At 41.6% G+C, this 12,558-nt stretch overlaps 1 protein-coding gene across 2 annotated transcripts in view; it reads right to left on the bottom strand.

Annotated features, from left to right (window-relative positions):
* LOC140736601 (flavin-containing monooxygenase 5-like) overlaps positions 1-11,750 on the bottom strand; it is a 32,770-nt gene extending 21,020 nt beyond the window's left edge. The window contains exons 1-2 of one of the 2 annotated variants that reach the window (XM_073062422.1): positions 11,610-11,750; positions 4,065-4,253 (exon numbers count right to left, since the gene is read on the bottom strand). In XM_073062422.1, the coding sequence (XP_072918523.1) occupies positions 4,065-4,253; positions 11,610-11,741 (321 nt within the window). In that variant the 5' untranslated portion in view covers positions 11,742-11,750. The remainder of the gene's footprint in view (positions 1-4,064; positions 4,254-11,609) is intronic. The other variant, XM_073062421.1, reaches the window with a different exon arrangement.
* Positions 11,751-12,558: the final 808 nt, after the last annotated feature.

Below are 12,558 nucleotides of genomic sequence, written 5' to 3'. Positions count from 1 at the left end.
TGAGCAGTGGAAATCGCTGTTTCAATGGACACTGCAGACAGAGACACAGTCAGGAACAAAAGTGAGCATAGGACAAGCGACTATAAACAGAAACCAGCCTGGCCAATCAAATTGTGCCACCGTTGTGGCAGGGGCACCCATGAACCAAAGAAATGCAGATTTAAAGACAGAACATAGAAAATATAACAAAGTAGGACAAATACAAAGAGTTTATTGGGCAGACAACAGAAGGAATGTCCAGGGAAGAGAAAAAGCTAAAAAGTCAAGTTGCAGTTTCAAAAAGAGCACTAATCTGTATGCTGTTGACAAAAAAAAATCTGATAATGATGAAAGTGACACAGGATTGTGCAGTCTTGAGATTTACAATGTGAAAATTAATAATAGAAAGCATGGAAACAGGCCATTTTGGCCCTTCTAGTCCGTGCCAAATGCTTACTCTCACCTAGTCCCACCGACCTGCACTCAGCCCATAACCTTCCATTCCTTTCCTGTCCATATGCCTACCCAATTTTACTTTAAATGACAATACCGAACCTGCCTCTACCACTTCTACTGGAAGCTCGTTCCACACAGCTACCACTCTCTGAGTAAAGAAGTTCCCCCTCGTGTTACCCTTAAACTTTTGCCCCCTAACTCTCAACTCATGTCCTCTTGTTTGAATCTCCCCTACTCTCAATGGAAAAAGCCTATCCACGTCAACTCTATCTATCCCCCTCATAATTTTAAATACCTCTATCAAGTCCCCCCTTAACCTTCTACGCTCCAAAGAATAAAGACCTAACTTGGTCAACCTTTCCCTGTAACTTAGGTGCTGAAACTGAGGTAACATTCTAGTAAATTTTCTCTGTACTCTCTCTGCCAACTGAAAGCAAATTAAGGAAGGTACTGGATGATGCCACAGCTCTCTCCATGCTGTATGCTATGAGCCATTGTCCAAAGGAGGACAAACAGGCATTGGTGCCAACCTCTGTGTGCCTCCAGTTGGAAAGCATATTGGATCAAAGAAGGACAATGCTGCTCAGAGGAACTGTGGAAGTGATGAAGGCACAGGTCCAACAACACAGTTTTTCTATGCAACATAACTGAGAAAGCTTCTGATATGTTAATCAGGCAGATACTTGTGAAATGTGGCTTGGTGTTACGTATTGGAGTATAAAGTTGCATTGTTTGCTGTGTAACCAAAACTATGTAGTCAGCTTTGTATTTGCTATTTGCTATGTATGTATCCAATTTAGTAGGAGAATGAAATCTCTGTTTTGTCTCTGTACTATTGAACACATCAGTGACTTAAGAATGTAGCCAAATAAGAAGATAATGGTGTGTTAATGAGAGGCTAGCTAAGAGATAACTGTGGCCAGGGATGAGGTAACACGTGGCCCAAAAAGTAGATTAGAACATGATTAAGTTAATGGGTAGAAAGAATAGTGGAAAGTCGGGAGCTGATGTACTGGTGATACGCAACTGTTGACCGATTGGATATGCTAATGCAACTAGACCAGGAGATTGCTATAAAAAATGCTATGTACAAAGATCGGTCGGTGGGCAATCAGCGACTAGCTCAATGACTGTCTCAGCTTTAGATAGATAGATAGATAGATAGATACTTTATTCATCCCCATGGATTAATTTGCAAATTAAAGTTTAACACTTCTTGAAGAATCTTCTGTGTCTCCTGGTCGTTTGTGGGGCACAAGAAACCACGACATACGCTGGGAGTTCAAAGAGCTTCAGAAAAGTTGCAAGCACTCAGCTTTTGTGAGTATAAAGATCCAGAATCTACTCTGTGTGCATTAAAGTTATTGCATGAACTTCAAATGGGAGACAAAAAGCTGCTTGTAAAAGTAGATGCATAGACCAAAAGTCCAGCTGGATGAATGGAAGGCCGAAAAGAAAGGAGTCAATAGAAATATGATAACAGAGGTTTTGTCAGAGGATGTTGTGGATGAGGAAATGGACAGGAGAGATCAGGTCATAAAGGGAGCAATAGAACAGTTAATAAGAAAATACCCCAGTGAAACTAAATGGACCTTCCTAAGATCAAGGTGCACAATCTAGAATGAGAAAAACAAGGTGACGAGAAAGGGAAAGGCGTGAGAGGGAGTGGCGTGAAAGAGAATAGGAACATGAGAAAGAAAAAGAAAGGGATTAAAATAATTCCAGAGAGGGAAAAGGAGAAGAAAGTTGTGCAGAGTTGTCAGAAATATTTCCTAAAATATCAGAATCTTGCAACCACCAGAATCTGAGGCTACGTCCACACTACACCGGATAAATCCATAACTGAAACTTTTTCTCTTCATTTTGATCCGCCGTCCACACTAAAACAGTGTTTTCATCCCCCGAAAACGGAGATTTTCTGAAACGCTCTCCAGAGTGTGTAATTTTGAAAACGCCGGATTGGCAGGAGCAGTGTGGACGGGGTAACCGGAGAAATCTAAAAATGCTGTCATGATGTGCCGGAGCAGATGCTAGTGGCAGTGCGCCATTTCATTGTTTTCTTGAATGCAACCTAACAATTTCAGAACAGACGGCAACGAGACTGAAGCCAGAAGAGTTAGAAATGTACTCACCAAATACTTTGACCCATAACTTACTGAATAAATAAGTATACTCAGTTTGCCCTGTTTTCTGTCCTTGCTTGTATGAAGATGGTTTACCTATTTATGCAAGTACTTCTCTGACAATAGATGTGTAACAGCCTAATGTAACATTGTATGGAAATACAAGATAACACTGATGCAGACATGTTTTATACATTTAACAAGGGGCTTTATTAATGCGACAGAGTTAGTGAGTTTTTCAATGTTCGTCGTCAGCCGGGTCATACTGTCCGTGAACTCCCTGTCGGTTGCCTCCATACGCTCCAGTATTTGTTTTCTTTAACTTTTAAGTCCTCCTGCGCGAGAGCCAACAGCTGTCCGTCGTGTAAGTTTTTCTAGTCTGTAACTGAACAAATGCGCACCAAGACTTTCACAGCGAGATTCGACACCAAACATGTTGCTTCTTTTTGGTAGATGTGTCCTGTGCATGCGCAATAGGAGGAGATTCGCTGAAATATCCGTTTTAATGTGGACAGAGATATTTTCAAAAACACTTAGTGTGGACGCCTATTGTTCTTACGCGAAACCAGCGTTTTCAAAATTATCCGGTTTAGTGTGGACGTAGCCTAAGATTGCTTTCACAGCCACAAGTCTCATCTACCAAGCAGAGTGATCCCTGTTTCAGGAAAGACATTATTCTGCAAGAGTAAGAAATCCTCCACAGTGATAAAATATTTAGGCCTGAATGGGACAATTTAAAATTTACTATGCTGTGGATGTCTCTGTATAGTAGTTGTATTACATAGTACACAGTGTATACATAAGAACATAAGAGATAGGAGCAGGAGTAGGCCAATCGGCCCCTCAAGCCTGCTCCGCCATTCAACAAGATCATGGCTGATCCAATCTTAACTCTAGTTTTCACCGAATCCCACAAGGCAACAGTGCCAACTAACAGGGCACCATGCCGCCCATTTTATTTTATTATTCATCCCGCCCAAACCCATGTGATCACCCGGGGAAAAAAAACCGAGTTGCCAATTGAGGAGAAAAAATCTGGAAAATTCCTCTCCGACCCATCCAGGCTATCGAAAACTGGTCCAGGAGATCACATGGCTGATCTAAACCTAGCCTCATGTCCACTTACCTGCTCGCTCACCGTATCCCCTAATGCCATTTTTATCCAGCAAAATGTATATGTATATAATTAAGATGCGTTCTTTATTGAGTTGGAGTTTATACCTAAACAGGAAGGAGCGTTGTATAGTATTGTTGTATTTCAATACACACACACACACACACACACACACACACACACACACACACACACACACACACACACACACACACACACACACACACACACATGTTAATTGCATATGTCAACATGCTACCACGTGACACCTTGCTAAAAGTAAAGATGAAGCTAGACCTGCTTTCCCGGTCTCCCAGGTTTCCTTTGAATTAATTTAAGATTTTGATAATAGACAACAGATAACTTTCCTCAAAAATAGATGTAAATCTTACCGCAAATTGTATATACTTCCTCAGATTGAAATGTGTAGCATAAAGGACCAAATACTCCTTAACTTTGGAGTGATGCATATAGTTTGAACAATCGTCAGGAAATGGAAAGTCACTGTAGCACATCATCTCTTTAGAGGTATTGCTGATCAGCGACTTATAGATGCTAGCTCTCCCATCCGTCACTTTTTCCTGAATAAAGTTAAAAAGAATACATTTATTAGCAAGTTAATACAAAATTACTAGTGTGATTCACCCCACCCTCAAATCAGTTCTCCAGAAAATCGGTTGCTTTGTTTTGAGAATGAAAGTTTTATGCACATTTTCCTTGTACCTCTGTCTCAAAGGTACGGCAACCAAGACTGCAATTTCCCCAAGTCACAATAATCAGACTGTTCATGGTGTGACCTATAATCACAGTGTGGCTTGGATTTTGCTTGGCTTTAGTTCACTTGCAGACTGTTGGCAAATCCAAACACAAAAGGTGTCAAAATTGCTGACAGATTCCTGTGGACAAAACCAATCGTCACACTCAGTTGTTGGTCTTAAGTACAGAATCCTGCTGTGTACCACAAACAGACTGCAATTGCCCAGTATTTAAAATCTGCTCATTGATCGTACAACATGCACAGGATCCATAAGCCCAGTGCATTAATGGAAATTTCACAGCAGAAATCATGAAAGCTAAATAAATAAAAGGAATCCAGCTATTTTCTCAATTCGTTTTTGTTCTTTAAGAGTTGTCTCAAATAACTGGCTGCCTCAATTAACCAATAGCCCAATTAACCGGAATTCACTGTATTTTCAAAGGCATCTATCCAATGTCAATTATTCTTTCTCTTGGAGGAAAGAAAATCATTTGTTATTTTTCTCCTTATCGTTTGGTAGCCACAGCTTAAGTTTTGCTAGTTGTTCGTGTTACATAAATACAACAATTCGGAATTCTAATTTCAAGGAATGTGGAGGGAAGAAGATCTTAATAACGTTCATGTTTCCCACTTTAACTTCTGACTCTGGATCCACAACAAGAAGAGAATGCGACTTGACGTAAACATTTCAGTTTTGCTTCTGGATACATTGAGCATCTTCCTGTACTTACTGTAGCCAATAAGTGGCCGCGAGGTACATGCTCATGGTCTTCTAGTGCTGTAGACCATCCACATCAAGGTTCGACATGTTGTGAGTTCAGAGATGCTCTTCGGAACACCACTGTTGAAAACCATGGTTATTTGAGTTGCAGTCACCTTTGTGTCAGCTTGAACCAGTCTGGCCATTTTCCTCTGACTTCTTTGCAGATCAGCTATTTGCATTAATGAGCAGGTATACAGGTGTACCTAATACAGTGGCCACTGAGTGTATATTTCCAATACTTTTAAATGCAGAACAGGTGTGCATAATTTGTGAAATATTTAGCAAACTGTGCTTCAGTGTGCAGGACACCACCAAAGTACAGTTAACAGAGATCATCCTCCACTGCCTACATACTATGTCCTCTTTGTGCTCCCATTGCAAAACCAAGATTCTCAGTCCCATTCTGAATGGAATGCTATTGGATCCCTCAATGTAAATATTCATCCTAAATTGTCAAACCCGAACAATGAGAATTCCATAGTTTTGGATCATTGTCACAATTGTACCTCTGACACGTGACAGTGTTACACAGTCCTGGTGTTGTATTCCCTCTTCACAATGAAGCTTCATTGTGAGAGCTGGATAGAGAAGTGGGGAGTCAAGTTCGAGAATTACTCAGATATAAAGTTAAAAAATCAAACCCATGGCCAATCCAAACCAATTTGAAAACTGTAGGAATTTGCAGAAAAGCAGTAAATGTGTTGTTGTGCTAAACGAACTTTGTTCTGGGGCACAGAACAGAAGCTAACCATCTTCATTCAAGATGGCACCAGCGAACGATGATCCCTTGGGCAACATCTTTCAGATAGGTAATCCCTTCAATTATCTCACTTTCTCTGCGATTGTTCTTTTGGTCTTGATTGTGTTACAGAAGCTATTGGAGCCTGCGACATGCAGTTTGGAATTCGATCGAATGTTCTAACGCTCTTGCTGTCCAGAGAGGACCGAGGGCACAAGCTGCATCGTGGAAAAGATGAGAAATGGGGCGCGGGGGGGGGGGGGGGAAGAGGCCATGATTAACTCCATTTCAAAGTGCTGAGGAAGATTGAAGCACCGAAGCGAAGGAGGTCGGCTGTCACTCTTCACAGAGGCCATGGGGTCGACAGCGGCTGGCAGCCTGATCGGCAGCTTTCAAACCCGGCGCGGCAGTCGCTCCTCACAGAAGGACTGAGTTCGTGCAGCTGCTCTCCTCAATGCTGACAGGAAGGTGTTTCCAAAAATCTGAGATCTCTGTGATTATTAGACTGTACTTTATATTGCTGTCCTTCAGTTTTTGGTGTGTTCTTTCTTGTTGCTGGCTGGCAGATGGGGGATATGTTACTTTCTGTGCAAGGGAGGGGTTGGGCTTTTGATGCTAGTGTCACTATTCTCTCCTGTGAGGGAGGAGGTTGGGTTTTTTTAAAAAAAAATTTTAATTAGTTTTTTAAAACATTTTACAAAATTAAAAACCCCAAATCCCAATGAGGAGCATTAATACAGTGCAAGATTAAGCATACAATAACAATATACTACAAAGGAAGAGAATTTAACAAAAAAGCACCTAAATTAAAGACAAGTGAGCTTAGTGTCCTCCCCAAGCCCCACACCACAAGAAAAAAACAACAACAACTCCAGACCAACCACCACACAGTATAAAGAGTATAAGTCCGGACAATCAAACTCCCAGACTGTGAATACACTTAGCAACAGAGGATAATAATGCCTACTACCAGAAAAAAAAAAGGGAGCTGAAAGCAAAAAACCCTAGTCAAGAGGAAGGTTATGAAAGTACTCGATAAAAGGCCCCCAGATCTTATGGAACTTTAGATCCGAATTAAGAACTGAATAATGAATTTTTTCGAGGTCCAAGCAGGCCATAATGTCGTTAAGCCATTGCGCATGAGTGGGCGGGGCAACATCTCTCCATCTAAGGAGGATCAAGCGTCTTGTCAGGAGAGAGGCAAAGGATAATATTCGGCATTTGGTCGGACCCAGACATAAATCTGTCTCGCCCCAAAAACCGAACAGAGCAATTAAGGGGTTAGGTTCTAGGTGCTGATTCAGAATACCCGATAATGTAGTGAAGACATCTTTCCAGAATTTCTCCAAGCTAGGACAGAACCAGTACATATGGATGAGAGAGGCCACGCCCCTCTTGCATTTATCACAGAGCGGACTAATGCCAGGGTAGAATCGAGATAGTTTAGATTTAGACATATGGGCTCTATGAACAATCTTAAACTGTAAAAGGCAATGGCGAGCACAAAGAGAGGTTGAGTTAACTGATTTGAGAACTGAGTCCCAGCTCTCCTCGGATAAGGAGATATTTGAATCCTGCTCCCAGGCCATTTTAATTTTATCCACAGGGGCCCGTCGTAAGGCTGCTAGTTAATCTCGGATAATTGATATTAAACCTTTACCTAGTGGATTAATGGAAAGAAATAGGTCCATAGCATTTTTCGCAGGCATTTCAGGAAAGTTAGGAATTAAAGGAGCAGTAAAGTGTCGGATTTGGAGAGATCTGAAAAAGTGAGCGTTAGGCAGGTTGAACTTAACAGAGAGCTGCTGAAAAGAAACGAAGCGATTATCAATGAAGAGATCTTCAAAATGTCTAATGCCCTTCCTGTACCAAACATGGAATGCTGAATCGTACGTAGTAGGTTAAAAAAAGGTGATTATGTGCGACAGGGCTAGAAACGGAAAACCCCTGGAAACCATAGCATTTCCTGAACTGAGCCCATATACGCAAAGTGTGTCTAACCAGAGGATTAGCTATTGATCTGGGCAGACTGCTAGGGAGTGCAGAGCCAAGAAGTGCAGATATAGATAATTCTTTAGTGGAGCTCAACTCCATTGCCACCCAGTTAGGGCACTCGGGTTGACCGTGGAAGAAAGACCAGAAGGCAGCACAATGTATATTAGCTGCCCAGTAATATAAGCGAAAGTTAGGTAAAGCCATGCTACCCTCTGTTTTAGATTTTTGGAGGTGGATTTTATTAATTCTAGAGCGCTTATTCTGCCACAGATATGACAAAATAATAGAGTCTAAGGAATCAAAAAAAGATTTAGGAATAAAAATTGGGATAGATTGAAATAAGTATAAAAATTTGGGGAGAACATCCATTTTAACAACATTAATACGACCTACCAAGGACATAGATAGAGGTGACCATTGTACCAGACTCTGTTTTATAGCATATGAAACACAAAGTTTTCACAAAAGAGATCTTTAAACTTCCTTGTGACTGTAATTCCAAGATAAGTAAATTGATTATGGACTACTTTAAAAGAGGGATCACAAAATATTAGTTCTTGTGCTTCTTTATTAATTGGGAAAAGTTCACACTTATGTAAGTTGAGTTTATAGCCAGAGATCTGGCTAAACTGGTCAAGAAGTGAAAACATTAGAGGTAAGGATGTAGACGGATTTGAGAGAAAGAGTAATAAGTCATCAGCATAGAGAGAAACTTTATGCTCAACACCCCCTCTCCAAATCCCGGTCAATTCAGGACAATTTCGAAATGCTATCGCCAGAGGTTCTATAGCCAAATCAAAGAGAAAGGGACTTAAGGGGCATCCCTGACGGGTGCCATGTTTGAGATTAAATACTTGGGATTTCTGAAAATTAGTTAGAACAGAAGCAGTAGGACACAGGTACAGCAATTGGATCCAAGAGATGAAACTTTGGCCGAGGTCAAATTTTTCTAAGACTGCAAAAAGATAGTTCCACTCTATACGATCAAATGCTTTCTCCGCATCAAGGGAGATAACACATTCAGGAGTCCCAGTTGGAACTGAGTATAAAATATTAAATAGACGCCGAATGTTAAAAAAAGGGAGACGGTTTTTAATAAAGCCTGTTTGGTCATCAGAGATAATGGAGGGAATAACGGTTTCTAATCTATGAGCCAAAACTTTAGCTAAGATCTTTACATCAACATTGAGCAAAGGAATTGGCCTATACGAGGAACACTCTGTTGGGTCTTTGCCCTTTTTTAATAGAAGAATAATAGATGCCTCATTGAAAGAGGGTGGCAATTTGCCGTAATTAAACGAGTCAGATAATACTGAAAGTAACTGAGGAGAAAGAAGTGAAGAGAATGATTTATAAAATTCCACAGGGAACCCATCAGGTCCAGGAGATTTCCCTGAGGACAGTGCAGAAATTGCAAAAGATATTTCTTCTGGTGATATAGGTGCATTGAGTTTGGCTTTGAAATCAGATGAAAGTGAGGGGATATTCAGATTCTGTAAAAAATGATCCACAGAGATATTGTCATTCAGAGATTCAGAGGAATAAAGCCGAGAATAAAAAATTTTAAATGCGTCATTAATTTCTAAATGATCCGATGTAAAGTCTCTGTTCTCCTTCCGGATCTTTGTAATATGTTGTTTGGCTTTGGAACGCCTCAGCTGATTGGCTAGGAATTTACCAGACTTATCCCCATGAATGTAAAAGCGACTCTTGCTTTCGAGAAGTTGGCGTTCGACAGGTTGAGTGGACAGAAGGTTAAATTTAGTTTGGAGTTCAACGCGCTTCTTGTATAATTCAGGGTTCTTAGTTTGGGCATATATTTGATCCAAATCTTTAATCTGGTTAATGAGGTCTGCTCGATCTGCATGGGATCTTCTATTGAGATTTGCTGTGTAAGAGATTATTTGACCCCTCAGATATGCTTTGGTTGGGGGTTTGATGTTACTGTCACTTTCGTTTTGTGAGGGAGGGGTTTGATGTTACAGCTGCCGTTTTCCATGTGGGTGATCTGTTAGTTTATGTGCAAGGAAGGGGGTGGGGGGTTTTGGGGTCTGCGAGTTTTGTTTTTTTCGTTTTCATGTTGGAGGAGGGAGATTGAGGTTTTTTGTCCTTCAACAACCCCCATGGTTTTTCTGTACTTTGTGGCGATCTGGAGAAGATAAATATCAGAGTTATGTTGTACATGCATACTTTGACAATAAAATGAGCCTTCAAATGAATGATTCGAAGTTGAGAAAGTACCGAGTTAGTTTGGTAAAACATGACTTAAACTGAACTCACAATTTCAACCTCAGCGCAAGTCATCAAGGTCCCTTGGGACTGGATAGCTGAGCACCAAGTTAATATACATAAAAATAATATTTTTGTGGAGTTACACCCATTTTAAATTGATCTCAGTGAAAGCAGGAGATTTTTTTTAAGTGCAAATGTTGGATAGTGGAATAAAAACAGGTGTGCAAAAACTCAGGCCAGGCAGCATCTGTGGAAAGAGCAATACAGTTAACATTTCAGGTCTGGGATCCTTCAACAGAACAAACTTTGTGGAAACTCACTTTCTTCCACAGGATTACTCAATAACAAGTAGGTTTCATTGGTGTCTAGGGCAGTGGTCCCCAACCACCGGGCCGCAAAGCATGTACTACCGGGCCGCGAGGAAACGATGTGATTAGGCGATATGAAACGATATGAGTCAGCTGCACCTTTTCTCATTGCCTGTCACGCCCACTGTTGAACTTGAACGCATGCGAGGTCATTACCCATGCGAAGTCATCAGTCGCCTAAACGCAGTGACACCCTCGCGCCAGGGATCACTGGTTAGCCTCAGGTAACCAGCTGGCGAGAAGTGCCGTTGATACTGGCCTGGAGCCTGGACTGATGGGCGCTGCCTCTAAACCTGTTTGGTACACCAAACACTCGTGGGGAACCCGGTGCTAAAATATTCGCTGACGACCTAATTCGGGCTCGGGGTTTCGTAAGAGGCAGAGCAGCTACCTCGCTGTGATCTACTGAAAATCATCCCTCGAGCCAAACTTTCATTAGCCAATAGATTCTACCTACCTACAAGGGGGCTGGGCCGCGCCCTGTCACACCCCTCGCTCGGTCGGTTGCTCTCTCTGGACTGCGTCTGCCACGGCCCCAGTACGGGGACCTCCGGCCCTTACCTTGTCCTCTCACTGGTGTGTTGCAATGATTTTATATGTTCATACGAGGAAAATATGTGCTGTGTGTTTAATATCCAAACGTTACTTAAAATGTTACGATGCTATTGACTTAAAAGTGAGTTATAATTAGCTTATCACTATGTTCATGCGATGAAAACATGCACTGTGTGTTTAGTATTAAATTCGTTAGATAAACCCTTTTAGAAACGAAATTGAGTGTATTAGCCACTTATAACTGACATAGTAGTTGACTTATCACCTATATTCTGGTCGTTATTAACACCCCCCATCGGCCGGTCCGCAAGAATATTGTCAATATTAACTGGTCCGCGGTGCAATAAAGGTTGGTGACCCCAGGTCTAGGGGTTCATGCTGTTACCATGTCTGATTAGGTCTCCCAGGCCTGAAACATTATCTGTTTTTCTTTTCACATATGCTGTCTGATCTGTTGAGTATTTTCTCTTTTTATTGGCAAGGGACGGCATGGAAACACCAAAAAACTAATAAAACACCCAAACATACCTGAAAGTTCCAGAGCCCTCCAATGTCGTTGCTTTTTTCAAAGCATACAGGCTCCAAGCCTTCATCCAAACAGCATTTTATACACGCTAGCCCACTGGCTCCAGCCCCAATGATAGCGACTCGCTTGGCCATCTTCACCTAACAAAGGAAACAGCCAGTAGCTTGACTTCATTTTACAAAGTAAGAATAGATCTGGAAACCATATTTATCATGTTCCCCAAATATTTACAGCTATACTTTAGAGCACAGCCACACTATATTTGGGGCAGCATGGCAGTGTAGTGGTTAGCACAATGCTTCACAGTGCCAGCTACCTGGGTTCAATTCCCACCGCTGCCCGTAAGGAGTTTGTATGTCCTCCTCGTGACCGTGTGGCTTTCCTCCAGCTGCTCCGGTTTCCAAAGACGTACTGGCTGGCAGGTAAATTGTCCTGTGATTCGGTTAGGATTAAATGGGGGATTGCTGGGTGATGCTGGTTGAAGCCTAATCTGTGCTGCATCTCAATAAATAAATATTACACAGCACAGCATGAACTCTTTTTAGGGTCGTTACACCAAGCTAATGGAAATGTTGGGCTCTTTTAGGTTTAAATTTTTGTTGAGTATTGTCTATGGTTGTTAAGTAATAATAATGGATAAAATGTGGGGGGTTCCTGTTACAACATGGTACACATTCTGCGTAACAACACTAACCACCCCCCACCTCACCATATGGAGCAAAATCTCGGTTAAGTCCGCACAATGGCATTAGCTGTTCCCAATCAGAATGTCTGTCAGAAATGTGTCTAATTATCACCTTTTTTTAAAATCATCGGACAAGAAAGCATATCCTTCAGAAACACAAAGCCATCCAGGATAACAACACACACAAAATGCTGGTGGAACACAGCAGGCCAGGCAGCATCTATAGGGAGAAGCGCTGTCGACGTTTCGGGCCGAGACCCTTCATC

The sequence above is a fragment of the Hemitrygon akajei genome, chromosome 12 (assembly GCF_048418815.1).
Source record: "Hemitrygon akajei chromosome 12, sHemAka1.3, whole genome shotgun sequence".
NCBI classification, from domain to species: domain Eukaryota; kingdom Metazoa; phylum Chordata; class Chondrichthyes; order Myliobatiformes; family Dasyatidae; genus Hemitrygon; species Hemitrygon akajei.
Note: the sequence above shows the minus strand (reverse complement) of the source record. Positions and strands in the feature narration are given on the sequence as shown.